This window comes from Parastagonospora nodorum (genome assembly GCF_000146915.1).
Source record: "Parastagonospora nodorum SN15 chromosome Unknown scaffold_14, whole genome shotgun sequence".
NCBI lineage: Eukaryota > Fungi > Ascomycota > Dothideomycetes > Pleosporales > Phaeosphaeriaceae > Parastagonospora > Parastagonospora nodorum.
The window spans coordinates 353,943-381,794 of record NW_001884562.1 but is presented as its reverse complement, the minus strand read 5'-3'; the positions used below and the strand labels follow the sequence as shown (position 1 = coordinate 381,794).

The following is a 27,852-nucleotide window of genomic DNA, read 5'->3' as shown; positions in this document are numbered from 1 at the left end:
CTCTGCAATTTATCGCTCAAGAGCTCATCGCAGCTGTTCTGATTGTTTTCCCGCAGCAATTATCTCAAGAGCAAGCTTCCCACGACCATCTCAGCAATTATGGCGGAACAATCTCTACCTCCAAAACAGAATTTACATTCAAGATCGCCGAGCCCGACATCGGAAAGAGAAGACGGTCCACCTCGCAAGCGCCCGCGAACTCGAGCACCACCTCACAGCACACCTGCAGCTCCAAGTAGAACTATGGACACTGCACCGGCGACGACAATCTCACAGATGCCGACCCCAGTACTGCAAACCGAAACACATCGCTTCCCCATACAGCCTCTTCACCGCTTCAAGGGTGCGTCCGCCAGAATAAAGCGGCCGCAAGAGGTCGCCAACTTCTCATTCGACGACGAGCACAAATATGTCTATGACGACTCGGGCATCAACTACTATGTCCCTCCACCAATGGGTGCGGATCTGAAGGAAGGCTTCGAAACGTTCAGGCACCATGAGGATAAGGAAGATGCGCATCTAGATGCCCTGTTAAAGGCGCTGGTGGACAAGGAAAAGAAGGACGGACATGCTGCGCGAGCAAAGGCCGACTTTGTCACTTGGAGAGGCATGATGACCAAGGTATGTTGAAGCACAGCTTTCTAGACTATCAAGGTGAGTGGGTCTATCTGCTTGCCTTGCAACAGTACATGAGCATAATGCTAATTGAACCCAGATTATGACCGCGCCCTTCGACAACTTCGCTGAATTCGGCATGTTCGCAACACTGCACGACGGCACAATGTACATCGAAGAAGACTTCCCATCTCGAGCCGCTGAACGCGCCGCAGAAGGCTCCCAGCCACCACCACGATACCAACACCCCGACCAACAGTCACGGGAGATGATGACATACTGGGGCTACAAGTTCGAGACCCTCGCCCTAATACCCACACCACCATCAACCACCTCTCCCGCCGAAATCGAAAAGCACCAACGAAGCATCGTATCAAACCACGCCCAACACTGCTCCATCGTCAACACCTCCTTCGGCCCCCACAGCCTCATCCTCGGCGGCGAAGTAGACGGCCTCCTCGCCCCCAAGCCCTCCGACCCTGACGCCCCAATCCAATGGGTCGAGCTCAAAACCTCCGAAGAACTCCCACCCCCAGCACGCCAACAGCACCGCGACATCCTCAAATTCGAGCGCAAATTGCTCAAGTTCTGGGCGCAGTCGTTCCTGCTCGGCGTGCCCAAGATCGTCGTCGGATTCAGAAGTAAGGCGGGCATATTGAGGGGCGTGCAGACGTTCAACACCACCGAACTCCCGGGTATGGTCCGCAGAGGCACGAATTGCTGGGATGGCAATGTGTGTATCAATTTCGCTACAGAGTTTTTGGGGTGGTTGAAGGAGACGGTGGTGGAGGAGGGGGTTTACAGTATTGTGTTGAGGAAGAAGAGTGGGGTCGTGGAGGTTAAGAGAGTGAAGGAGGGGACGGGCGGGATTGTGAGTGAGGAGTTTTTGGCGTGGAGGAGAAGAGATGGGGGTGGGGATGATGAGAAGAAAGTGGATGCCGAGACTGTGACGACGGGAGAGGCGAAGACTGATGGGGGAGGTGGTGCTCCGTCTTAGATGAGGGAGGCTTCATACCGAAAGAACACTGTCTTTCTCACTCAACCGTATCCTTGAACACACAAGATCAGAAATAACCACTATTTCACTGCAATCTCTAGCCTGGAAGAGTGGCTGGACTGCATATGCCTTGCGTCACCCGGGCTTCAAGGCTGCCCAATCATGTACACTATTTCGACCAGGCTGTGTCTTTCCCCATGTTAAGCCCAGCGCACGTTTTAAGGACGAGGAGGCGGGCACGGCCCAGCTACACTGCAATTGCTAGCGTGGAGGAGCTGATGGGCTGGACTGAGATGGATGCCTGGGCGCATGCATTGCCATTCTCGGCTTGCAAGGGAAAGCTCAACAAGGCTGACTTGCTGCGCGGGGATGTCCGGTGGAAGAGTAGGTTTGATCGTGCTCGATTGGCTATGCTAAGGTGTAGTTCGATTCAAGGCTACAACATCGAGACACAAGAAGGTGAAAGGAGTTGAGTAGCCTGGCTAATCCGTCCTCGTGAATCTAGAACGACGCTTGACAAGTTACATGGGATGTCATGAGGCTGGGATTCTGACGAGACTAGCTGATCTGTAACGCCTTACCGAGCCCATTCTCTGTGACTTAACCTGACATGCACTGCAATCCTTTGCGTGGAAGAGTAGTCTTCATGGCCCTGGTCTAAAGGGCTTCATCACACGGTTGCTCGCTGCGCCGCACTGCAATCATTAGCGCGGAAGAAAAAGTATCAGGCTGAGGAAAGCAGGCTGAAGCCTACGAGTCAAAAAACTACACACAATTTTCGGAGAAGCGATTAATCTGAATTGTTCGAAAAACAAGTTGCTGCACGAATAACAACGATTTCAAGATATTTGCGCATGCGTATAAGCTGTACTCAAACTTTGGGTAAGGCTCTATGTGACATAGCCAACCTGCAGGTTGAGATGACATAAAACAAAATAATCTGCTCATTCGAATACCATATTCTTCATTGTCAAAATGACCAGTATGAGTGAGTCTGATGAATGTATACTCAACTGACAATATGCAGTATAATCACGATTAGGAAAACGAGACTGCGGTAGAGACATCCTTACTGTACCCAACTATCCAGAAAAGATGTAAATACACCTAAGGCTGAAAGATTCATACTGATGCACTGCAATCACTAGCGTCGGAGAGTGGGTGACAGACGAGGCTGAATGACTAGCATACATGCTTCACTGCGAGAACTCTTGGTATATCAGTAATCTTTCATCGATCGTTGCTGTCTCAAGCTTCAAGTGTGAAAGTGCTAGCGTGCGAATCTGAGTGAACAGGTCTTCGCATAGAATTTAGACAAGTGTGCTGTCTTTCAGCCACGCGCCCACAAGGCTTAGTATGACGGAACAACCCAGACAGATCGAATGTGTAGCAACAGCCACCTGGCTCTATCGTACCAAACAAGAATTTCGCAATGCAATTCATAGCACCGAAGAGCAGGTGTTGGATGAAGCTGAATAACCAACATGCCTGCTTTACACCACATATCAAGCGTGACAAACACTCAAATCACCGAACCTAGACAGTGTTGAGCTCGTTCATATATCACGCGTTGAATATGCAAGTGACAGCAGACCAGACCACCAACATAAGAATGCAAAGCCTGCAAATACATGTACGCAAATTTACTGTTCTTTTAGCCACACGCCCAAAAGGCTGGACATAAACGAACTAGTCGAAGAATGCATAAGAAAGTGTAGCTGAACAAGCGCGGGGGGCGTTGTCAGGATATAAGGGTCAGACTCAGGATAGATAGTGTTGTGGAAGTTGAAGTAGCAGGTGTATTGTAGGATAGACGAATCGCTGACCCCAGCAGGATCACAGAGTTCGACTACTTATACTAAGTACTCTCTTATGTAAGCATGTACTAATCCTACACCCATGCCCCCGCTGGTATAAGGCGCCAGCAGCAACAATAATAGCTTTACACTGCAATCTTTAGCCTGGAGGAGGGGTTGAATGACACTATACCTAAAAAGATGGACGTCTGCCTGAAATATTTGAGCTGAGTGCAACCGTGCACTCCAATGTACATCGCCAGGCTGAAGCTGACGCAAGGCTGAATAACTTAACTTGGAAGTAGAATATCATCAAGAGCTCTTTATGAAAATGACGGTTTGTGGATAAACATCCATTTATTATCCTGCACATAGCGCAATGTCATGAATAAGCTAAGACATCTTGGGTAAAAGAAAAAAAAGAAATACTTTGTATGCACCATGCCCCCTGCCTACTGCACACACGCTAACCCTATGAGAGATTTGCACTGCAATTCTTAGCCTGGGGCAGCTGATGGAGACCAAGCCTCATAGAGATGCCGATGGCGCATTGCAAGCTATCTTGTCGAATCAGGCCCGCAGACTGCACTTAAATGCTTAGCGCCAGCGAGAGGGCACGACAAGGCTGAGAACCTTCCGTCATGTGCAAAGAAGCTCACAATGTCACACACAGCACAGTACAAAGCGAATGTATACTCAGCATCCTTGCTCACCTCATCCACTCAAGCGCATCATGTTTGAAACTAGCAACTTTGATCAATATGCTCTCATTTTTACTCATCTTCCTCCCTGTTGGAAGACCAGCTAAATCATGCAGTATGCTCAACCCATCCATACGAAATATGCCAGCAAGCACACGCAACCCAGAACCCCACACGCATCTGACCATACTCCGGGTATCCCAATACAACGCCTCCCTCTTACAAATACACATATCCCCCATCTAGACGTACGGCGGTTGAAAATTCTACTTGCCATAGCCGCCATAGCCAGTATTACCAGGCGTCATCATGCCACCGTGCGACGGGCCTGGCGTCGTAGCCAGGCCAGCAGGATGACTAGTCGGCGTGCTCGGTCCATCGACGCCGTGCCGCACATTACCTGGGTGGAACATCATGCCTCCATTCAAGCCCTGGAATCCACCCATGTTCTGCGCGCCGGATGCAGCGAGGACAGCAGCCTGCGTGGTAGCGTTGGCTGGAGGACCAACGCCCGTGAGCCCCCACATCTGACCGTTCATTTCTTCGGGCACAGAGCCGTCGAAAATCTTCTTTTGCATTTCCCAGAAGACGGTGCCGGTGAGCCATGCGTCGGAGCCAGCGGTGTGGGGGTTTCCGACACGCTGGCAGCCCAGCTCATCTGCGAGGTCTTGCAGGCCAGACTTTGTGCCCAGGTTGTTGAGGATGTTTGTCGCTGTTGAGCCTATCACGCCGCGGCGCACAAGGTTATTGGCGTGGCGCCAGAGGTACTTGACATCGAGGAGGCGGGGGAAGAAGACCTCGACCAGTTTTCGATACGAATCTTCGTCTTCTGGCAGCGGCTTTGCGCTCAGCATCTTGATAAGATAGGCAAAGTCGTAGCCAGAGTGGAAACTAATCCAATTGACTTCGTCCGAAAGGGTCAGACCGGAGGTGATCAGAAGTGAACCAAACTCTTGAGGCTCGATGCCCTGGCTTGCAAGTTTGTCAAAGTCGGCGCCAGATTTCTTGAGCATCTGTATCGACTCTTCATTGTACATGTCATCCTCGAGCGAGAACTGGAAGTTGAACGTCCAAGTGCAGGGGCAGACGACGATGTTGTTGGGGTACCGTTGTAATTGTTTCGGTTGGTAGCTCAGCTGCGAGATGTCGAGTTGCGATGGGGGAACGTCGCCTTTTACTGAGAACAGCGTGATGCCGAGTTGTATGATCTTGAGCAGGTCGACATTGCAACGTACGGTTTGGTAATGATATGACGCTTTCGAGTTGAAGTCGCCAATGGGTCTGGCGACAACTCCAGGAAATTCCGTGTCCTAAGCGGCGTGAGATCGTAAACGAGTCGTCAAGAGCGGCATACTAACCATGCTAATGTACGGGTACTGATCAATTAGTGACCGTAGCAGAGCCATCTCTTGATGCAGATTCGACCTCCAGACGTCACGTATTCTCTGTCCTGCGATTCCCTTGGCCCCATCTTGCCCTCTCACAGCGTTCTCCTGCAACTGTGCCCCATGAGCAAAGCGCATGCGCGCCTCTTGTCCGTCCAGACCAGTGCCCCCGCCGATGTTCGCTGCCGCTCCCAGGCCTCCTCTTAACGCACCGCTGATGTCGCCCGTATTTGATTGAAAGCCGCCCTGGTTGTGACCAAAAAGGTTGAGGTTATGCGCTTGGTTGCCGCCAAAGGCCTGGTGCTGGATGCTCTGCTGTTGGTGTTGCTGCTGCTGCTGTTGTTGCAGCTGTGGTTGGGGGTTCATGGGTCCGCCGCCAGCAAGATGTGCGAAAGGGTTGGAGAGGTTGTGAGGGGGGTAGCGCTGATGTGGCGCCATGGTGGGCTATGTGTCCTTCAGCACCGGGAGAGGTCGTGTGTGCAGGTGGTGTTCGTGGGGTGTTTCCAATAGCGAGCGAGCGTATTGAGGTGTTAGAAACTTGGCGCAAAGACCCAGCCGGGTGTGTGCAGCTTCAGTGAATTAATGGGCGATGGTAATAGTGGTAGCGAATGGTATTGCTGCCCCGGAGAGTGTTTGCGGACGCAAACCATGGTACGCGCGACGTGCAGTCCGTCAATGGTGGAGGTGGCCCGAGCTTCCGCCAAGATATCGCTGATGCGATTGACGAACATGGAGCTTCATCACGTCGATAGCTCCCAAACACGCGCCTCTTCCCCCAGCTGCTCGAGAGGCTCTAACAGTGAGTACCACACCATTCAATTCTCGATTGACATGTTTGAATTCCGCTGTGACACCAGCTGACCTGCGCAGTCCGTCACAATGGCACGCCCCTCCATCACCGGCTTCGACCCCAAGAAGCTCGCCGCAGCATCCGCCAACGGCACCAAGGGCGACCCATGGGCACGATAGTACGTCTCTCTACAGCAGATGCACACATCTGTCTGCGCCAAGCTTATACCTTCACAGCGAGCAATGGCGATACACTGGCCCCTTCACCCGCTTCCAACGCTTCAAGGGCTCATTCCCCGGCCTCGGCATCGCGACTGTCGCATTCGGCGTCTACCTCGCAGCTGAGCAGGCAGGACTTTTGGGGAGCGAGGGCGGTCATCACGGCGACGGTGGTCATCACGATGAGACTACATAGAGTTGCATTGGGAAAGTAAAGGAAGAGCTGGGCATGTGAATTAAGGCGTATCGGTTGATTCCCTTTCCAACGCTGTGGGAACTGTATATAAGGAATACCACACAGTACGAACATTGCGAGATTCTTCAAACACTTGCCTGTAGAATGCTTGGTTGTAGTGGGTGGGATGAAGGAAGATATGCATGCTCATGGGTATTTGAGGTTCTTAACGGATATTGACATCACACGACAGACATCTCAAAGCCTCGCCAGTCGATGAAAATCGACGTACTGGCACTCTCGCATGGCGATACGCTGACAGGCTTGATGAAGTCTACCAATTGATGACGTGGAAAGGGAAATCACCAGAAGTTTGAATGAGTAACAATCATGGGGTCAACGTCGGTGCTACCATTCGACCATCTAGATGACAACGACCATCTAGATTACAAATGTATCAGAGCCTGACAAGCTTGACGGAGAACTTCGCTTTGCAGTGCCTATGTGCCGAAATGTCGACATGATGCAGCCAACCTCCCGAAAGCGAGCGCCGAGACGGCGACATGATGGCATCTGCCCTCTCACAGCATGTGCAGAAAGACAACCAGGTGACAGCACTTACATCACAGCGTTTGCATGAATGTTGGCCAGAAAAATGGAAAGGATCATCGCCATATCGCTGGCGATCAAAACCGCCGTCAAACCAGAGGGAAGGTTGCGCGGTCTATACGACGAACAACTAACAGTCTCCAACCATCACTCACATGTGTTGCAAAAGCAACCCGGAATTACCCATCCGAGGTAGTTAGATACCACCGCACATTGTCCATGGCCTCGGAACATTCGACTTACTAATCCCCACATGATGGACATTGCATCCACCACAATAGCACCCCAGCAGCCAACCAGCCGTCCGGCGCACCCGATACCCCCCCTCCCATCAGATCCCATCCAAACAGCTCCAGATTCTTTGCTTACACCCTCACCTCGCTATCCCATGCGTGCTCGCCTCACCGCACAAGATCACCCACACGTCGGCCCGAAATCCTCGCCGTCGTGGTGGTGACACGGCGCATCCACGCATAACGCCGGAGCCATGGTGCCAGCTCGGATGTGCAGCCCGGCCAAGTCGCTGCTTAGCATGAGGCTGGCACCGCGACGGTGGAACACAAGGCGATTGCTTGGCTTGCCGGCGTGGGCGCGCATCTGCGTGCGCGGTCGTCAGGAGAAAGATAGGATTATAGACACGCGGGTTCGGAGTCCGAAGGTGCGGCTGAAATGCTGACGGGCGGGCCCGATGGTGGCGCGACGTTATCGTCGATATGCTCGTACTCGGGAACCGTTGGGATTGACTCGAGCTGAGAATTAGCAACTACATACGTCAGTGATTTGATACCAAGGTTTGCGTGCGACGTGATGGGTAAAGTCTTGTCGACTCGACCGGGACAATGGTATTGCCCAGAGTACGTAAGGCGAGCAGCTGCGTGCTTTTCTGCCTCGTCGCGGCATGTCCACAGCTGGCTCCACTACTCGCGGTTCCCGGCCTCATATGCGGCCCACGGAGCTGCGGGTCGTGGCGCGTCTACCGGTGACATACACCTCGCGTACCCTGGGGCTGGGAATGAAGCCAGAGACGGCCCGCTACTACACAGCTTCCAACATAGCACACGGGCAATTGGCAGCTGTACGGTATACGTATGCGTCCGACTCTTTTGTTAGGGATTACTGTTGATCTTATTACCATCCATGAACCCCTATGCTGGCCTATTCTTGGAAATCGGCATTTTTCAATGCTGCGATCGAAGGGAGGCAAGATGGAAATGAGATCTGGCCAGGGTGCGAAACAAAAGACGACGCGAAATCTGACTGTCTAGGGTCCGCTTCTTTTTACCGGGTATGCTTCCAAATAACATCAAAAGGCTGACACACAAAAAGCAGACAACCTCATGCCGTCTTGCAGCCACACCAAGGAAGAAATGGCTCGCAGTGATGTTGGTGGCGTTCGATCGTCAAGAGGTGGATGCGAATCCTCGACTGGGCGGCCCGTGTAGCCTCCCGCAACTGGTGTTGTGGCTGCGGTACATGCAGCCTGCTCATTTCAAGATGCAGGTGATGGTCGGCGACACGTCTCTCGAACGATGGGGCCAAAACATAGCGTGGCTGGTGGATTGTCCTTGCTTTTGTGGCTCAGTCTATGTGGGACCGAAGTGGTGCCGCTCTCTTCTGTGATATTGCAGGCCGAGCGCGAATACGTCAAGTTCAAAGCAAGCGCCAGCTGAGATGCGTGCCGTAGTCGTTGAATTGGGTTAGAAACCCCTACCTCTTCCAAGGGGCACATCCCCTAGTACGATAGTAACAAAATGCTGCACAAGGAAGTGAGTAACTTCCCGACAATGTTTCATTCCGCCCTTGAATTTCACCTCTACTCGGGAAGGTTAATCTGTGGTGGAGAGAATGTTGAGTTACTTGAAAGTTAATCTGGGACAGACTGTTTGGGTAGTCTAGATGGAGTATTTCCCGGAGCCGTTGGTGAGATGATCGAAAAGCTGAAACAAGTTGGGAATATCTCCGCGTTCTTACACGGGAGCGATCTTGCCGACACTGGACTGACCATTGAGTCGGTACAAGGAATGTTGTAATCGACACACAATCTTGTATCAAGGTGCATCTAAGTGAAGGTCACACCAGCACCTCTGGATACAGTTTGTGATGTCAGACACGCTCCACAAGCTGCGTAAAATCTTTCGAATGATGTAGATTTCGTATCGTTGTGCAAATTCTGATAGCTTGTGGAACACCGGCTATGGCCTTTGCGAATGCATCTAGATGTGCTGGCGAGGCCTAGCTGTTTGTTGAGCATTGGAGACCTATCCACTTCTACGCTCAGTTGGGATCTAACCTAGATCTTGCGGAAGCGGAGGAGAAAGCTGAAACCTGTGTGAGCTGTGAATGGACGACTTGCTCTTGCGCCAATGGTCCGTTCACTGAGATCTGTCACTATCCCCACAATCCGCTATGTCGATAGTTTGCAAGCGTACCGTTCTTGAGATTTTAAGGTTGGTTGACAGCTTCTGTGACCTTAGCGCCGATTTTCGACCATTGACTTTCGGCGGAGGGTGCGGCTGTCAGCTGCCGAGGCGGTTGCGAGCGGAACATCTTGAAGAAACGTCCCTCTGAAACCTCGTTCAATCAACGTGTGGCTCCAGGGTGATCTGAGTGCCGCGGTATCGGGTATGTCTATGTGGGTGCGCGTCCTTGGAGAGAGATTTTCACATTTGCGATCCACTCACTACCACGCGTCAGATACAAGGATGTAGACGGAGTCTTGCTCAAAGACCGGAGCCGAGAACAAGATGACCGGTCCAGAAGCTGGATAAACATGGAACACGTCGGGGGCCTCCCAGCAGGAGATCGTATAGTTTAGACGAGCACGTAGAGCGCAAAGGACTTGACAATGGGAACGGTGGCAGAACTCGTGTTCCACATTCACAGCGTGGTGTTAAGGTGGTACGAGTAAGAACAGACCACGCGGAACTGGCACGCGAACCGTCAACTCGCAATCGATCCTGACAGACAGGGGAATCCCATCCGAAGGTCTCAACAACTGAGTGCTTGAGGGTCGAACATCATTCGAGGACATGGCGTGCTTGGCCTTTGCTGTGCTGGAGATCGGCTTGATCTGCATCTGCAGTGGTACCTGGGCTAAAGAAATGCCCGAGTCTTTTCAGCTCAATGCAGGTACACGCGCTAAGTCGTGGCACCAGTCCTGCCTGCGTAAAATATCACAGGGAGACTCTAGAAACCGTGACCAGATGCTGCGCGCATTATCGTCTTGGCCCGACGGACTGCTTCCTGGCACGCGTTGGCTTCGTTCTAGGCGGAATAGCAAACATGATGAGCAACAAAGCTGGTAGTCCTTGGTGCTCCTTGCAAACGCAACCAAGTTCATGGTTTGCACTAAGTCATGTACAAGGATCGGATCCGTAGCCATGGCGGGGGTTGCTCGCGGTATCAATAAAGTTGCGACGAGGGTCAATGGAACGACAGCGGAGCACAGTGCAATGCGACATTATGTACACTATCGCAGGGAGTAGACGAGCGGCAGGTTGAACACGAGCAGTCTCGACGCGTGATTGCCCAGGTGTTTGTTGTTGTGGGATGGAACACCCTGCCGCGTGAAGTTTGTGGTGGAGGTCGGCAAGATTTCGGCCGACGCGGTCAGCAGCAACCACTGCAGGAACCTAGAGGGCCTCACCGGAAGCGGCGCTCTGGTGGTTGGTGGAGCAGCGACGTGTTCCTGCAGACGGCTCAGCAGCGTAGCCGTAGTGGTAGTTCGTGGCTGAAGAGAACGATCATGGATGGGTGTTGTGCAATGTTATCGTAGCGTCATCGGCCTCCTGTTGTGATTTGCGCCTTCCGACACGATGCTGCAGCCAAGCGATTACATTGACGTCGACGCTCTCTCCTTGCTGCGTACAGGCGCGCTGCAGTGCCATGGACTGCACCGTGGACAACTATACATAGCACCCCACGTGACGTGCTACCAGCTCCTGTCGAGGGGGTGTGGCTGGAGGGCGTCACTCCTTTCGAGCGCACAGCTCGTGCTTTTCTTCAACCCAGCCGGCCAGGACTAGCATGTGCGCTCGATGCACCATGGCGTCGACGCGGCAATGTGTTGGCTGGCTCTGCGACTGAAATTACCGGTCGCTCACTCGCTCGGCCATCACCACGACAGCGCCGTGGACGAGCCCGGCTTTGGTCGCACAGAGCAGGCCCATCCTTCCTATCCCATCTGATCCCACAGGCGCTTGTCCTACCTGTTTGGTCGACTGCTCCTCTGTGTAATATAGCGGCTGAGAAGGTTCCAGTTCCACGAGGCAATGAAGTCGCGTGGGTGCAACAGACCCGATTGTAACGCTCCCGACGCTAAAGACAAGCCAGCTAACCTCACGGCTTTGCTTTGCTGGCCGTACGACTATGTTGTGATGAGCTGTGCTTGTGCATATACTCTAGCGCACCATCTGCATACGCTGAGTCATCGAGCGGGCAGCTCCATCGACTTGCCGTGCAACAACCAAACGACTCGAACAACTGAGGGCTTGAAACGCACGTCTCGAGGCCATCGGTGTTTGGACATGTCGTCAGCGTCCAGACTCGTCTCAGGCACGGCCACGATTCATCAGCGGCTCTCTGAAGACCCTGTCCATGGACAGCGTTCCGTGGTGTTGAGCAAATGAGGCGGGGTTACTGTCCTGACCTTGGGCTGAACATCACGAATCTGAGGGCGTCGTCGCAAGCCACGGACGTTTTTTTCGGCTGTTTCAGTTTCCGCGACCCACATCACAGCGAGCGACGATCGTCGGCGGCCATTGGTCTATGCCAGAAAGGGGAAGAACGCGTCTGTCGTCTGGACAGATACGCGATGAGATTTCCGCAAACCGTTGCTGCGCGTCTGGATTGACTCCCGAAAGAGAACGGACGACCACCCTTTTGACTTTCGCCAGAGCCAGCGCGGCAGATTATCATTCTGCTGAATAGGATCATGCATAAAACGTTACCTTCAGACTTTGACCAGGATCACGGCTGCAAGCACTCGCGCCCTGTCCGCCTTAAATCGTGATCCCGGCACTCTTCGCGGCACTGAACATGCCTCTCCCGATCTAAACTTCCTTCTTCGTCTGATGCGATATCGTCGTGTGCACCGCATGCGTCGTGGCAGAGAGAGAAGTGGAGCAGGTGCAACAGCCGTGGTCGCCAATGCTGACCTCGACATGCCACCGACACCCTTCACCCTCCATTGGGCTCCATGTACCAACAACAGGCGGCCGGCATGTCGACGTTCGCATTTCTGCAAAACGGGCCTCTTAGCGGTCCCAGTGTCCCACTACTGCACCATTTAACCGCTTATTTTATGGACAGGCCAATGAACGGTCAATGTCACGACCCCTGCAGTGTTATATTACTTTCTGCCGACCTCGATGCGCAAGTGGCTTGAGCAACGGTACCTTCCAGCTTCCTTAGTCCTTAGCATTCATGTCCCCGCTACCCCCAACCACTAAGAGCTCGGACAAGATACGTAGAGGGTATCCTTGCCCTTCATGCTTGCAGCAGACCCTGTCCCTGCCCTCTGCCACTAACCTCGGTGGGCCGCGCTGAGCACTATCCACTTTCCTCCACATGCTCTGCGACGTTTGTGTACGCCCGCCATGTACTTACATAGCGGGACCCCATCATGATCCTCACTGTCCCTGGATCTTGCCAAAGGCCAGAATAAATCCCATCTGCTATCCACAGGGTACTTGTCGACACGTCAAATTACACCGACCGCCTCATCCACTGCCTTGCGACCAATCCCAGTGTTGACCATTATTAGCCGACGCATACGCCTCGTGCTTCTCGCGGGCAGAACACATCCTCGCCTCAGTTCCCTCCCATACCAGTCATCCTTCGAATTCAGCCGTCGCGCTGTCGCATTACACGGTGTCGCGTGCGTGACAGGCTTCTCGCTTTGGACATCACTCTCCTGCAGGCAGGCCAATCATCTCACCAGGTGCGCATAACTCATTTACTCCATCGTTATTGCGGCTGAGCTACAACTCTACCCCCGTTCCTCCTGTTGTAACTCATAATACTGGTCCCTTGTGATGGAACCTCTGCCCTCCATGCCCTTGTTATAAGATGCACACACCAGAAGCGTTCGTATGGGTTACTAACAAATTTGACAGCTCTTCAGCCCAGACTATCGCCAGCATACGAGCCAAGCGCCTAACGGGCTTCCCTGGAGGCTTTTGACTTGCGAGCCTTTTCCATCTTTCGATGCTGGTATTGCCAATCACATCTACCGACCAATTGAGGGTCCAAGCGCGCGCCATCCAGGCATTGCCCTACAACTCCAACTAAATTTTGGGCCCATCCTGCCGAAGTTATTCCTAGTTTCCAAGCAATGTTTACGTCCCATAAAGGTGATATGGCGTCACAATCCCGACAGTCCTCCGTGGACATGTCGGCCACTCTCTCTCTGTCTTCTGCTTCGACCACGGATCGTTGGGCGTCACAAGGCTTTGAAGAGTTGCCTTATGGAGTTATGCAATCACCCGAACGCAAGGTCAGAGCACATCCAAGCAAAAGAACCTCCGTGTTCAACATGAGATCCCGGAGCAACACTGCAGCATCAACGTCGTCCACCGTCCCGTCTATGAGCCCTCCTACCATTTCGCACTTCGATTCGTCGCGACCTGGAACGCCGAGCTACGATGAGCTATCAGGATCTATGAAAGCGTTATTTCGTGGAAAGAAGGGAAAGAGATTGAGCGAGTCTGTCTCGTCAAACATGATGTTCGCAGAGTATCAGGAGAAGGAAGCAAGCGACAAACGAACGTCGGTTCTGCGGAAAGTCAAGAGGAAGTACCATCACGAGGAAGCGCTACGTGAGTGCCACCATTTGCGCGTAAGACGATATATGCTAATTGAAAGTACAGCCGCAGGCCTGAAGCATCGCATTTCTAGCCCATTTGGTTTCCAGCACCTCACTCACGCTGATAGACAACACCATGCTGTATACGAGCACGCCGCGGGAAACAAGCTTTCCTCCGGCTTCCGTACCGTGCCAACATCAGCTGCAACTGGAGCCAACGAGAGCCAACTCCACTTCTCTAATTTCTCCTCCGAAAATCTGGCAGGTTCGGATCATCAGTCGTTCACTCAAAGTCCTCAGATAGAGCAATCGGGCTCTCCAGTACAAGGACATGACAGGAAGCCAGCTCTTCGGTTGACGCGGTCTGTGGAAAGCTTCAGCCAACCCGGCGTGAACATGCGCAACCACCGCCACTCACAGTCTGTTCTCGCTCCGCCTCGCATGTCTTCACTTGCACCTTTAGCGCCGATTCACGATCTGCCCGAGGATGCCAACCAACACGTTGGGAACCATCCATCTGCCCGACGGTCGAAACGGGAATCTGGTGTTTGGGATTCATTCTCTCTTGCCAGTGTCTCAGCTGAACCCAGCCTTCCTGGTACGAAAGACGAAAACGTATACTTGGGCCATGCCTTCACTACTCCAGATGATACCGCGATTCCTGCTATGCCATTGTCCTTCAGCCCATGCCTAGACGACGTCTCTGAGGAACCAGAATACTTTAGTCGACCCCGCCCTGCTCCTCGACCTCCAGCGCGGAGCCCATCAACCCCTCGATCCCCGTACTTCGATTCCATGATCTTCAGTAACCCGCGGTCTCCGAAAGGAAGAGGGCGCAACCGCGCACTTTCGCATACATCTCCTAGGTCCACCAATCAGGGCAATTCAACCTCGCGGCCTGGTTCCCAGGCTTCAGAGACACTAGGATCTGCTAGTTTTGGTCGACACAGTCTAGCCAGGAAACCGTCTACGAAAAGGCGCCAATCGAACACGTGGCGCATGTTTGAAGAGTCGTGGGAAGAGGACATCGACTACATATACGACAACGCCTTGGAGGCTGACTGTGATCTGGAATGGGACCGTGTGTCCGATGTAGACGTTGAAGAGAGACTGCATTCTTCGTTTGATCAGACATATCGGCAAGGACGCCGAGCGTCATCGAGCGTCGAACCGCTATCGCGTGGGTTAGAACCTGCATTTGAACCTACCACACGCGACTTTCGGGTATCTTTACTCGTGCCGAACGTACCGGACCTTGTCCCGACATCTGCAACCTCTGTGTCGACCCCAGGGACTGGCCTGACGACGCCGTGTGACCCATTCCAGGGACGCTCTGAAGGCCAATTGGAAGGCTTCATGGTGAGCCCTTCTCTCTTGGTTCCCCAAGAGTACAAGGATGACCAGGAGCACATGTACGAAGAAATGCTCAATGCATACGATGACTCGGATCGTCATTTCCCAATGCTTGATCCTCGTCACAGCGCTACTAGTTCTGCCCGTAGCAGGCGAAGCTCATACGACAGCAGCCTCATGTCTTCGATTCAAGGGTCTGCTCTGTGGAGTTCTCCAGTGCGCCGTTCTGCCAGTTCCGCCGGAAGTGTTCCTGACCTGGTGCCCTCCCGACGAACAACTCGACGTGATCTTAGCTTCAGCCTTGTTGTCGACCAGCTATCCGACTCGGTCGCATCGCTGTCCCACCTCGATGAGGAAAAGGAGGACAATGACATCACGCCACCAGGACGTACTCTGGGGAACAGGACCTTCTTCCCTGCTGCCGATGAATCCGAGGAACCCTCCAACGACACAATCGATATTGGGGAAAAACTCAAGGCTTCTCTTGAACTGGCTCGACACTCTTCGCGGGGATCGCGTCACAGTCAAGCTCGCCATAAGCCTGCACGATCTGACGGCGCTGCCAACCTCCTCGCGGCGGCTTCCGATCTCCCAACGAAGCCGCGCCGCCGAGCTGCAACTGCATCTGGCAGGTCGCCATTGCTCAACCTCTTTCCCACACCACCTCAAAGCTCTCCAAGCCTCCATTAAACACAAACTCTTCTCTACACGTACACCCACGCGAAGCATGCCGGACCATTCTTCGACGCTCCTCACAAACGATCTCGCCATTGCACTACCTTCAATGTATATATTGACGCGACTCACGACTTTTCCCTGTCTGCATTTCCTCTTTTCCAAACAGTACCCAGTCCTCTGGACAAAATTCTTTAGCGAGGAGTAAAATTCCTTTGTCATTATTGTCTCTTTTCCTCGTCCTCGTTTCTCACACTGGCGCCAATTACGCGCATCGATGGCTGTCAACATTAATAGAAATCTCCTATAGACGGGCGGTCCACCATTTCCTATGTCAACAAAGTCAGATTCACGCGTAGTATCGAGGGAATTTTTGGGGGAATGAGTTAGTACACGTCATCCACACTCTCGGTATAATCATTAACGCTTTGATTCGTTAATGTTTATCGCTATTCCATACATACATACAACCAAGCACTTTGTCGCAACAACAACAAGCTTAGCTAGCTACAGACTAAACAATTCCAAATGTCTACACCCATCTCATCTCCTCACACTTGCTCATGCAAATCCATCCAACCTCGGCAACCTTTGTTTGTTTAAACTCCTCGCATCCCTGAGCTCATACCGCCTGTCACACAAACCCAGTCTTGCAACCTCAGCCCACTCCCCCATCCCGCGCGCGCAAACATCAAACCCAATCCCACTAGATCTAACTTCAGCCCGATCGAGCCAGCGCGCGAGCTAATCTCGGACCCTGTGAGCCGAACGCCTTGCACCGCGAAACAAAGTTTCACGCCAGCGGCACGTAGATCTACTACCTACATAGTGATACTAAAATCACAGTTGCAACGTTTGAGTTCAGGGGTGAGGTCATCTCCACGATTCGGTAGGGCTGTGTGGCACGCACGGCCCCGCGTCCCGTTTCTGGATCCTGAAACACGCGGGTGCGGGTTGAAACGAAACGAAACGAGGATATGAGTGGTGGGTGGTGTGGTAGGTGATTGAAACGAAACGTTTTCTGCGACTGGTTACTTTGTTTCTGAAAGATTGGAGGATGTCGTGAGATGAGGGTGTTGGGATGGCGGAGGGGCGATGGTGCAGGAACTGGGATCGGATGCATTGCGGCGTCGGAGGCACGGTGAATTGAAAAGTTGTGGCAGCTTACAAGCGCGTGTGTGGACGTGTACTTCTCGCGTCGCGCTGGGGGCTAGGTTGCCCTTCAGGTAAGAGCAAGGTTCTGAAAGCATGATACGATACTTGCAGCTGTGCGTGTGGCGCCACTGACCGAATGTGCGGTACTAGGCGGTAGAAGCAGCACAATCTGGATGCATCAAGCTCTCCTCCCAACCTACGGATTCCAATCCATGCTATAATTCCTCACACCTGTCTCCCGCAAGCGAACTCCGCAAGATCGCCCGGGTAAATCTAGTCTTTTCCATTCGCCTTGTCAGACGCGATCGGGTAAACGAGCCGGGTGTAAATTATCCGGACGCAGGCGAGCGTCGCGGGTATATGCGTGGGTGGCAGGCGAGACATGGGGATGCATGAATTGGGAATATGGGATGAGTGTGGAGTAATGCGGGAGTGTGGGGATGGGATCGAAGAGGGACCGGGAAGAGATTTGGTGCATGGACTGACATATTACTGAGCCTGCATCGATGAGTAGATGGGACGGCCAGAGTTGAGGCAGATATGAAAGACACATTGGTAGGATCGTTGAGATGGGGGCTGGCAACTGTTGATTCGAAAGCAAATCCCAACAACCAGTGCACACTACAGCAATTTCGTGACCACACTACATGTTGAATCTCGTCCTCTTCTTCTCCATCCGGCCCTTCCACTCCCACTCCTGCCCACTCTTGAATTGCACCTCGCGATCAATGCGCCTCAACTTCAGCGTCATGCGCGGTCCAATCTCTTGCATGCCGACCTTGACGTCCTCTACACCCTTGATAGGCTTTCCGTCGTTGCCGGTGATGGGCTTCTCAGTCTCCCGCTTGTCCCTAAAAACATAACGATGTCTGCGGACGAATATGTAATCGCGCTGATTGTGCAGTGTGAGGACCTGTCTGCCCTCGAGTTCTGGCGCAGCTGGGAACAAGCCCTTGAACAGGTGTGCTGTCAGAATACCCAGTGGCGTTTTGAAGTTGTTGAGGATGAGCTCGGGGTAGTGACCAGTGTCGTTCGCGTGACGCGGGAGTTTCTTGCCTTCGATCCAGTTTGTGACGGAGAAGTGGAAGTGGGGCCCGTTCGGGAGGTGGATGATGTCGAGGCCGTCGGGCTTCTTCTCGTGCTCGGCTTGCATGAGAACAACGAGCGCCGTGTACTCGCGGTTCGCGGCAAATTTGGCAATCTCTCGCACCGAGTATTTGTGGGCATGGAAGTTTGCGCTACGTCGAATGTATGTGCTGTTGGGGAAGAGAGAGGTGAGGATGTCGGCTTCCGCGTGGAGCGTAGAGTTTATAGAAGTTGTAACGAGGATTTTGGGTTCTGGCTGTGGGTCGAACAGCTGTGGAAACTTTTGCTTCAGGAATTCGGGCGAAAGCTCGAGATTTGTGGCGGTTGTGGTGGCTACGGAGGCGGCAGGACTGGCAGCGCGTTTTCGCGAGGATGGTTCGTCTGAGTCCGAGCCTGATTCTTCGAGTTCGGACTCATCAAGCATACTGTCTGCATCGTCGTCTTGTTCCTCGTCTTCACTTGCGCCTTCGCGTTCAAGCTTTTTCAGCTTTGCCAGGACGCCTTCCTCTCCCTCCGCGGCGTCTGCTTCCGCCTGCTCTTGCTGCAGCTTCCTCCTCTTCGCGAGTCGCTCAACATCCACGGCCCAGCCCAGCGCATCTTCCTCGTCGCCCACTGGATCATCGTCCCAGACTCGCTTGCTGTCGATTGTGACGGGAACATTGGTCGCGTGTCGCTCTTCTCGGAGTTCCGGATTCTTGTCTTCTTCGCGCTTGCGGCGATGTCTCAGGTCACGCTTCTCTGCCTCTCTTGTCTTCTTGATGTTGAGGTATGCGGCTTGCCGGCGCAGCTTGTTTTTTGGCTTGAAGCCTGTGGGTGCAGTTTTCGGTGCAGCCATTTTTGCAATTCACTCTCTTGTATGCGTGAGACCTTAAGCTATGCGACAGTGTTCCGCCAATCTACACGCAGCAAGAATGCGGGGATGTGGTGTTGCGACGGTTGATGGTTCGAGGTACTCAAAGTCTCGATCTCGAAACTTTTTGGTGGAGCCCGGCGTTTCCTTCCTCCGGCAACTCTTGGCGCGTGTGGCAGTCAGAGCTTCAAGAGTCATTACAGTTTGACACAGCTTCATCTGTATATATTGCGTCTAGTCGCTCTTTGAACAATATTCTCCTGTCACTTGCAGGAGAATAGTCACGTGTATGCGCCAGCTGTCGCGGTTGTTGCACGCCAATTGCTTCTCTTCTTCACTGCGTACCTGCAGGCCCGTTTTTAGTACCCCGCCCTGCCGTGTTTATCCCACCAAGTGCTTTGCGACCACACCAGCCCACCAAAGATATCAAGTTCCCAATAGGAAGAAAGATCAGGCTGTCATGGCGGGCGATATGACCACGTTCAAGGGCAAGCCATTTGATCGCCCCTCTCTGGAGTCGCTCATGAAGGTATACCTCAAATAATTTATGCCACCCCGCTGCAGTCATACTGACCAACATAGCGACGCCTCTTCTACACCCCCGCCTTCGACATCTATGGCGGTGTCTCTGGTCTCTACGACTTTGGCCCGCCCGGTTGCGCCCTCACAAACAACATCGTCGACGTATGGCGGAAACACTTTGTGCTGAAGGAGAATATGTTGGAGGGTATGGCGCGCGAGACCATGTGAGGGCGCAGGGACTGACACGCTCCAGTTGACTGCACCATGCTCACCCCCCACGAAGTCCTCAAGACCTCCGGCCACGTCGACAAGTTCGCCGACTGGATGTGTAAAGACCCCAAGACCGGCGAGATCTTCCGCGCGGATCATTTGGTTGAGGAAGTCCTCGAGGCTAGGCTGAAGGGCAACAAGGAGGCACGCGGTGAGAAGGTCGAGGCCGAGGAGGATGACCCCAAGAAGAAAAAGAAGAAGGTCAAGAACATTGCGGCTGTCAAGCTGGATGATGCGCTCGTGCAGGAGATCGAGGAGGTTCTCGCCAAGATCGACAACTACAGCGGCGAGGAGCTTGGCCAGCTCATGAAGAAGTACGACATCAAGAACCCGGCCACCAACGGCGAACTGCTCCCCCCTGTCGCCTTCAACCTCATGTTCCAAACCTCGATCGGCCCATCCTCGAACATGCCCGGCTACCTGCGTCCTGAGACCGCCCAGGGCCAGTTCCTGAACTTCCAGAAGCTGCTCGAGTTCAACCAACAGCAAATGCCATTCGCCTCCGCCTCCATTGGCAAGTCTTTCCGAAATGAAATCTCCCCACGATCTGGTCTGCTGCGTGTACGAGAGTTCTTGATGGCTGAGATTGAGCACTTTGTCGACCCCGAGGGCGGCAAGAAGCACCCCCGCTTTGACGAGGTCAAAGACGTTGAGCTCGAGCTCCTCAACCGCGAGGTCCAGCTCTCCGGCAAGACCACGGTTGAGACAACTAAGATTGGCAAGGCCGTCGAGACTGGCCTTGTTGACAACGAGACACTAGGTTACTTCCTCGCCCGTATCCAGCAATTCCTCCTCAAGATCGGTATCGACGCGAAGAAGATCCGCTTCCGACAACACATGGCGAACGAGATGGCGCATTACGCCGCAGACTGCTGGGATGCTGAACTGCTCACATCATATGGTTGGATCGAGTGTGTAGGCTGTGCCGATCGTAGCGCGTACGACTTGACTGTGCACATGAAGAAGACCGGCGCACCTCTAGTCGTCCGCGAGCCAAGGAAAGAGCCCCTCAAAGTTGAGGAATGGCAATGCGATCTCGACAAGAAGAAGTTCGGTCCCAAGTTCAAGAAGGACGGCAAGACGGTGGAGGCAGCGATTGAGGCTCTTTCACAGGATCTGCGTGAGAAGCTGTCGTTGGACCTCGAGAAGGAGGGCAAGATTGTCATTGATGTTCCCGGTGTTGGTGATGGTAAGGTCGAGGTGCCAAAGGAGCTCATCAGCATTGAGAAGCGTACAAGAGTCGAGAACGTGCGGGAATACACACCGAACGTCATTGAGCCCTCCTTCGGTATTGGCAGAATCGTCTACGTAAGTATTGGCCTTCTAACAAGTTCAGCTCGATCTAACTAGGACAGGCACTATGCGAGCACATCTACTGGACGCGTGAGCAAGACGAAGCGCGTGGCATTCTCTCCTTCCCACCTACTGTTGCACCTACCAAGGTCCTCATCGTACCACTCAGCTCACACACCGACTTCAAGCCTTTTGTACGCACGCTGAGCGACAAGCTCCAAGAGCTTGGTATCTCCACTCGTACCGACGACTCTGGTGCCTCGATTGGCAAGCGTTACTCGGTGAGTCGCACATGAACATTTCCAGCAAATAGCCACTAACGAGTTCCAGCGTAACGACGAGCTCGGTACACCACTCGGTATCACCATCGACTTCCAGTCTGTCAAGGATAACACTTTCACATTGCGCGACCGCGACTCGACAGAGCAGGTTCGTGCTGGTCTGGACGAGATCACAGGTGCCATCTCCAGCCTCGTCAACGGCAGAGAAAAGTGGTCAGACGTCGCTGCACGCCTGCCCAAGTTTGAGGGCCAAGAGGTTGATTAGAAAACGATGTGTTATAATTCAAGATCGATGGCTGCATGACTGAAGGAAAATACAAACAAAAAGAGTTGATTCATTCATCCAGCGATGTCAATCCTCGTGCTTGCTAGCCTCAGACTACAGGCATATCCCCTGGTGTTTTGAACGTCTAATTCTTTGCGCGTCATGCCTGGTATAATTTGATGGCCTCTATGCATCGGCTCGCCCGGTAAGCTGACATCTCATCACGGACAGTTTTCCATACATAGACCGGCACCGCGGAAGCGGACGGAATGGCGCGCGGACGTATCAATGTAATAGACGAGGTGACGACTCAACCCACGCCTTACTCTCAGCCCGGTAACCCGGTCAGGGGATGCAATCGGCGGTATGTAGGGATCCCCGATGTTGACATTGCAGGAATGTTATCGGAAGGATTTGTAGCAGCCAACACGTGTATTTGCAATGTGTATCGCAATTATGTGTCATCGTGGAGGATGACCGACGTCTTCGAGACATTCAACGGGCGTGGCTGCAAAAGGAAGTCTGTTAAGCGTTACATCGAGCATGGGGTGAGCGTTATGATCTACGAGCTTTGATGCGAGACGGTTCATGGCTTACAGCGTCCTTACCCTGCTTGATGCACGGTATGTCTACAGACGGCCAGGCTGCTTTATACAGCCAAAGTTGCATCAGACCACGGATGACAATTCGGATGGAACAATCATGAAAATTTGAACGCCCAAAACTATACTCATCGACCGAATGCGACAATGTCGAAGATGACGGCGGGACACGTTCGTGCACATTCCGACAGAATGGTTTGGGATGCGGATCGTCGACTCTACCCGCTTGATCCGACAGTTTGGCTGCACGACGCTGGGGCTTTCGAGACGTCCCACATGATGTCCGACTGACCATGACAACTGTTCGCCGAGCCAATTTCCTTGACTTTGGCTTGCAGTGTGATCATTTACTATCCAGGCTAGTGGTTAAGTCAGCACCTGCGGGCTACCCCTCCAAACCAAATGACTAGTCTACAATCAAGTGCCTCACCCGAAATTACGTTACATTTTCGAGATGGCTAGAAGGAATGCCACTGATCTACCCAAGGAGATACCACGTCTCCCGTGCAGCAGAGTTGACACAGGCACCGTACTGACAGCCACTATGAAGCTGGCCTCAGAACTCAGTTTGCGCTCGACATGTCATTGCTGCACGGCTTGAGCGCGCTGCATACCCCAGCTTAGTGCAACCATCGCATGCCAGGATTCCTACTGCTCACCCACCTCTTTCGGGTCCTGGTCGACTCGGTGCTTTCCTATTGTTCAGCTGCCACATGCGATCACCCCTTGCAGCTCCTCCGACCTGCTTTCGGCGTACTCGCTGAGAAGGACGCTTTGCAGCTCTCTGGGAGCTCCTCTCGGTTATTGAGGCACCAATCGCCATTGGCTTGCGTCCATAGCGCCCACTACCTCCGACGAATCCACGAGTGTTGTGACAAGTAGGCGCCACCAGATACAAGCGACTGTCGCTTACACTTCAGGAGCACGCATTGAATCCTAACGTCGCTCTGCCTGAGCAATATGAAAGCAGTCATCCACCGATTGACAAGATCCGCCCGATTCGATCCCTCTACGTCGCCGCTGGTAGAGCGCAAGTAGAGACATTACACAAGCACTTTATATCTCCTTCCCGATACCATGGTCGAGGAGGCGCCACCACCCGGCAGTTCGGTAGCAGCTCAGAAGGCTTCTCCACCCAAACGCTCGCGGGCTGACTCAGATAGCTCAGCATCCGTCGACTCTACGTAAGTCGTTCTCTTCTTCTTGATAACATTTTGGGTCCTCGTGCGAACCGAGTGCCGCGGACGCACCAACGCCATGTGACCGAGTTCGGCTAACACATATCACAGGCGATCTGTACGGACGCTGGCTCCAGATGATCTCGAGTACGTCTTTGAGAATGGCCGTACTTATGGCAATGACACATATTACATGCCTGGGATAGACATGCCCAACAATGATTTCAGGGCGCAAGATTACCTAGCGATACACATCCAAGTCTTCGTGCGCGCACTTCAAGGGAAGACTGACAACCCACACGTTTGCTGCCGTCGACAAGAAGGATCCCTGGATCTTGGTACTGGGCCTGGACATTGGGCTGTCGACATGTCTCGTCAGTACAACGCGGAGGTCGTTGGCATCGATATGACTGAATGGGACTTGGACGCCCACCGAAGGAGTTGGAGAGTCAAAAGTGATTTGGGAACTGGACGACCTGGATGTATGGGCGAGGGAACCTGACATCGAAGACCTGACGGCGCAACTGGGACAGTTCGACTTTTTCACAGAGCCGTTCAACCGCAATCCGATTGATCCATCGTCGCGGACCGAACCAGCTGCTGATCTCGGCACGCTTCAGGACACGGCACACACTTCTGTCGAATCTCTACTAAACCTGGTTACTCGCCCAGAGCCAGGGTGGCATTTCAGCGATGCGTACGAGTTCATTCATCTAAGGAATATGAAGGGCGCGTTCACGCACTGGGAGGAAGTCTATGCCGAGATTTACAAGAGTCTATCGCCAGGCGGATGGGTCGAGATTGCAGATTGGGATCTTGGCCAGGTACCTCCCTTGTCTTCGCCAACAACTGGTACGCCCTCGGTGCTCCCATTGCCGACCCTTCGCAAAATCTATGCGGCTGGGATAGAGGCGTCTTTCAAATCTGGCAGACCCCTGGGGACCTTCTACATGCACCCCTCTTACCTCGAAGAAGCTGGATTCACAGACATTCAGACGACGCATGTCAATGTTCCAGTCGGGCAGTGGCATCAAGATGAAGCGCAAAAGTCGATTGGAAAGCTAATGCTAGTCGTGGTCATGGAGACTTTTGAACTGGGACTGCCGCGTTTGTTGACCAAGTGGGGAGACAAGGAGAAAGTATGGACTATTGAGGAGATTCAGGAAGCGCTGGAGCTTGCGCGACAGGAGATTTTGGACTGGAGTGAAAAGGCAGAGAAGGGCGAAGTGGAGGGCTGGTGTGCGAGCTTGAAGTGGATCACTGGGAGGAAGAGCTGGCATGTTTGAAAAGTTTTAATTTCTCGATTGTCTAATTACTGCTACAAATCTCCTGGACTATGTCTACAATCAGTGATGGATGGTGATGGACAACTAGCGCTCAGACCCTGGTGGCGTTCGTCATTGCGGAGTTCATGCCACACCTCCGAGAAGCTCAATCGACCAAGCTTCAGCACCCAAACAATGCGCTTTTCACTCCAATAACGAACGACCATGCCTGCCAATGCGAATGCATCGCAAAGGCGCATCGGGGCCGACCTCACAAACTCTCCAGGCTTCCTTGGTGCCGCTGCGCGGTTCCGGCAGGTGAGGACAGCTATCGCGTGTCCACAAAGCACAACTGACGCTCGCTGAACAGCGCTCGTACGCCTCCGACTATGTCGGGCTGGCTATTCTGATAGCAGGATATATTCTGGTATGCTTCCTAACTCTGGACCACGTGAGACTGAGCCAATTGACGAGAAGGCGCAGCTCCAATTCTTCGCCCAACCTTTCCACCGCATGTTCTTCCTCGACAACCTGTCCATATCCTACCCCCATGCCGAAGTCGAGCGCGTCTCCGTGTGTGCGTACCTCCCTCCCCTCACCCCTCACCCCTACCCACCCGCTCTCTAACACATCAAACACAGTATGGCTCTTCATCTACGCCGGCGCCCTCCCCCTCACCACCCTCATCCTCTGGGCCCTCCTCCTGCGCCCCTCGCCGCACAAAGCGCACGTCACCCTCCTCGGCTGGCTCGTCTCCATGCTCCTGACCCTCTTCATAACCGACGTGATCAAAAACGCCGTCGGCCGCCCTCGCCCCGACCTCATCGCGCGCTGCAAACCCGCCCCCGGCACGCCCGCCCACACCCTTGTTACCTGGGAAGTCTGCACCGAGACGAACCACCACGTGCTGCACGACGGGTGGCGCAGCTTCCCCAGCGGGCACTCCAGCTTCAGTTTCGCCGGCCTCGGATACCTGAGTCTGTGGATCGCGGGGCAGTGCCATGTTTACCGGCCCCGGGCTGACCTCGCGCGCGTGCTGGTGGCATTGGCGCCGCTGCTGGGCGCGGCACTGATTGCGATATCCAGGTGTGAGGATTATAGACATGATGTGTGGGATGTTAGTGTGGGTAGTTTGTTGGGGCTGGGCGTTGCGCATGCGACCTATCGCAGGTATTATCCGGGTTTGGGGAGTAGGGGGTGTGCGGAGCCGTACAAGAATCCGGCGGATGAGGGGGGCAAGGGGTGGAAGAGGGTTGAGGACGAAGAGGTGGCGAGGGGCGTGGGGGAGTTTGAGTTGGAGGAATTTAGTGAGGAGGAGGATGGGGGTAGGGGGCGGCGGTGAAGATGTTGAGATGTCTTGTGAGAGGCTTGCTGGCAAGAATCTCGTCTCAAGTGCTGTTTTGGACGCATTGACAAAATCATCTAGCATTGCTCTGGCCATTTTGAAGGCTGTCAGGCATGCGGAACTGCAGTCACAAGAACAGGTGCTGTGACCACGGTCACGATTGTATGTTTGTCTGTACTTCAATCATGCGATTGATTGAGATCAATTCTGTTGGACATATATAAGACGCTTCAGTTCTTACACTAGGAAGCATCTGCAATCGACATGTCGACCATACTCCCTCCGCCAGTGAGCTTCCTCTCCCTTCCACCAGAGCTCCACGAGATGATCTACGGGTGTATCCCAACCACTATTGTGCATCGGCCAATTCGGCCCCTCGACACAGATGAAACTTCTGCTGAAGCCAGAGAAAGGTCCTTCTTTCCTGCGTCAACCATTCGTCAAACGTGCAAGTTCATTGGTCGCGTAAGACTCGAGGCTGGGTGGACACCTATTATGTTTACGGCAGATACGAACGTGTGATGAATAGAGTGGACATTACTCGAGAAGGCCCGAGCAAGAGTAAAGTAATGTGGGATGAAGAAAAGCTGGTATTTTTGAGTCACGATAGACAAATCATGTAGATGTGAAACAAAATATTAATCATGCCCATTCGTCTTAAAACTACCATAAGCACTCTGTATTTACAATATACGAGTGTGTTCACGACTTTCCTTACACAGTTGATATTCGAGCGCGGATATGTTCTAGTGCATGCCCGGGCACGAACGTATTTTGAAGCTTCTATAGAGTTTATGCGACTAACGTTTGCACACGTCACATCATTTCCCCTAAAGTTCCAATCCATCTGTTGCTGTATCTGACATGCTACAGACACTTATTCAGACCACTACACTTCGCGGCCTTATGGCGGTGGTCGAGACTGCATACCGAGAAAATCTGCTGTCAGCTTACGCCCGGCAGACCCTACCCACATACCTACATATGTGGGTCACAACAGACTTTTACACTTCTCTTGAGCCTAATATGGATTTTACGTTATGAGCCTGCGTGAACAAGAACAGAGGAGCTGATGTGGGGTGATACCGCCTCTAGTGGCAGTGCAGTACGACCTCGAGGATTCGAGTAGGGCAGCCGTTAAGGAGCCCGCGTACACCGAATTTGGCCTTAGCGCGTTGCTTCAAAACACGAGCTTCCTCGCTCGCGTAACAGTGGCCATCCCGCATCGATTGGTTCCAACTCGAAAGCCAAGCACACCAGGTGCACATGTATCACTGCGACCCACCATGGGACGCCTCGTGGGGGCCGAATAATTCTACTAAAGCTTCAGCCTTGCACCATGCGCCTCCAAAATTATTTTCGGCACACGAACTCTTGGAGTTCAGTTCAAGCACTTGCATTCAATTCGGGTAATGCAGCATGCAAGAGAAGATCGTCGAGATGGAACGGACCCTCGTACGGGGGTTCATTCTGTAGAGCTCCACCAACTGCTACCATCGACGTCGTCACCACCGGACATCCGTTCTGAACGCGCGTCCATCGCCAATGTATCTGATCGAAGCGTTCTGGAGCCTACTGCGAAAGGTGAACTTGCATCGAGCCTTCCTGCACTAACGTCCTA

General features: G+C 53.2%; 11 protein-coding genes across 11 annotated transcripts; 8 read left to right on the top strand and 3 right to left on the bottom strand.

The window, feature by feature from the left end:
- Positions 1-243: 243 nt before the first annotated feature.
- SNOG_09150 (hypothetical protein) lies at positions 244-1,612 on the top strand (the record flags this gene model as incomplete). The annotated part of the gene is made up of 3 exons (XM_001799400.1): positions 244-621; positions 646-654; positions 716-1,612. 3 exons carry the CDS (start codon positions 244-246, stop codon positions 1,610-1,612), a joined length of 1,284 nt encoding a protein of 427 aa, XP_001799452.1.
- Positions 1,613-4,375: 2,763 nt separating this feature from the next.
- Positions 4,376-5,932, bottom strand: SNOG_09149 (hypothetical protein; the record flags this gene model as incomplete). Its single annotated transcript, XM_001799399.1, has 2 exons — positions 4,376-5,400; positions 5,464-5,932. The coding sequence occupies 2 exons, from the start codon at positions 5,930-5,932 to the stop codon at positions 4,376-4,378; spliced, it is 1,494 nt and encodes a 497-aa protein (XP_001799451.1).
- Positions 5,933-6,271: 339 nt separating this feature from the next.
- Positions 6,272-6,816, top strand: SNOG_09148 (hypothetical protein). The gene is made up of 3 exons (XM_001799398.1): positions 6,272-6,293; positions 6,365-6,462; positions 6,521-6,816. The coding sequence occupies exons 2-3, from the start codon at positions 6,374-6,376 to the stop codon at positions 6,696-6,698; spliced, it is 267 nt and encodes an 88-aa protein (XP_001799450.1). The 5' UTR covers positions 6,272-6,293; positions 6,365-6,373; the 3' UTR covers positions 6,699-6,816.
- Positions 6,817-10,315: 3,499 nt separating this feature from the next.
- On the top strand, positions 10,316-10,554 carry SNOG_09147 (hypothetical protein; the record flags this gene model as incomplete). The annotated part of the gene is made up of 2 exons (XM_001799397.1): positions 10,316-10,415; positions 10,490-10,554. 2 exons carry the CDS (start codon positions 10,316-10,318, stop codon positions 10,552-10,554), a joined length of 165 nt encoding a protein of 54 aa, XP_001799449.1.
- A 2,413-nt stretch (positions 10,555-12,967) lies between these two features.
- Positions 12,968-16,134, top strand: SNOG_09146 (hypothetical protein; the record flags this gene model as incomplete). Its single annotated transcript, XM_001799396.1, has 3 exons — positions 12,968-13,227; positions 13,403-14,104; positions 14,156-16,134. Exons 2-3 carry the CDS (start codon positions 13,621-13,623, stop codon positions 16,132-16,134), a joined length of 2,463 nt encoding a protein of 820 aa, XP_001799448.1. The 5' UTR covers positions 12,968-13,227; positions 13,403-13,620.
- Positions 16,135-17,846: 1,712 nt separating this feature from the next.
- On the bottom strand, positions 17,847-19,195 carry SNOG_09145 (hypothetical protein; the record flags this gene model as incomplete). The annotated part of the gene is made up of 1 exon (XM_001799395.1): positions 17,847-19,195. One exon carries the CDS (start codon positions 19,193-19,195, stop codon positions 17,918-17,920), a length of 1,278 nt encoding a protein of 425 aa, XP_001799447.1. The 3' UTR covers positions 17,847-17,917.
- Positions 19,196-19,670: 475 nt separating this feature from the next.
- SNOG_09144 (hypothetical protein) lies at positions 19,671-21,841 on the top strand (the record flags this gene model as incomplete). Its single annotated transcript, XM_001799394.1, has 5 exons — positions 19,671-19,739; positions 19,793-19,937; positions 19,986-21,250; positions 21,358-21,535; positions 21,609-21,841. The coding sequence occupies 5 exons, from the start codon at positions 19,671-19,673 to the stop codon at positions 21,839-21,841; spliced, it is 1,890 nt and encodes a 629-aa protein (XP_001799446.1).
- Positions 21,842-22,110: 269 nt separating this feature from the next.
- Positions 22,111-22,416, top strand: SNOG_09143 (hypothetical protein; the record flags this gene model as incomplete). The annotated part of the gene is made up of 2 exons (XM_001799393.1): positions 22,111-22,205; positions 22,314-22,416. 2 exons carry the CDS (start codon positions 22,111-22,113, stop codon positions 22,414-22,416), a joined length of 198 nt encoding a protein of 65 aa, XP_001799445.1.
- A 1,104-nt stretch (positions 22,417-23,520) lies between these two features.
- Positions 23,521-26,228, top strand: SNOG_09142 (hypothetical protein; the record flags this gene model as incomplete). The annotated part of the gene is given in 6 exon segments (XM_001799392.1): positions 23,521-23,627; positions 23,733-24,061; positions 24,078-24,901; positions 25,173-25,204; positions 25,303-25,463; positions 25,528-26,228. 6 exon segments carry the CDS (start codon positions 23,521-23,523, stop codon positions 26,226-26,228), a joined length of 2,154 nt encoding a protein of 717 aa, XP_001799444.1.
- SNOG_09140 (hypothetical protein) lies at positions 25,518-26,327 on the bottom strand (the record flags this gene model as incomplete). Its single annotated transcript, XM_001799391.1, has 1 exon — positions 25,518-26,327. The coding sequence occupies one exon, from the start codon at positions 26,325-26,327 to the stop codon at positions 25,518-25,520; it is 810 nt and encodes a 269-aa protein (XP_001799443.1).
- A 168-nt stretch (positions 26,328-26,495) lies between these two features.
- On the top strand, positions 26,496-26,796 carry SNOG_09139 (hypothetical protein; the record flags this gene model as incomplete). Its single annotated transcript, XM_001799390.1, has 2 exons — positions 26,496-26,696; positions 26,761-26,796. The coding sequence occupies 2 exons, from the start codon at positions 26,496-26,498 to the stop codon at positions 26,794-26,796; spliced, it is 237 nt and encodes a 78-aa protein (XP_001799442.1).
- Between the last annotated feature and the right edge of the window lie 1,056 nt (positions 26,797-27,852).

What these genes read in the sequence shown, in the direction of transcription:
- SNOG_09148 (XM_001799398.1), top strand. Translation starts at nt 6,374, where the DNA reads ATGGCACGCCCCTCCATCACCGGCTTCGACCCCAAGAAGCTCGCCGCA. An exon ending in GGCGACCCATGGGCACGATA is followed by an intron (nt 6,463 to 6,520) that starts GTACGTCTCTCT and finishes ATACCTTCACAG; the next exon opens with CGAGCAATGGCGATACACTG.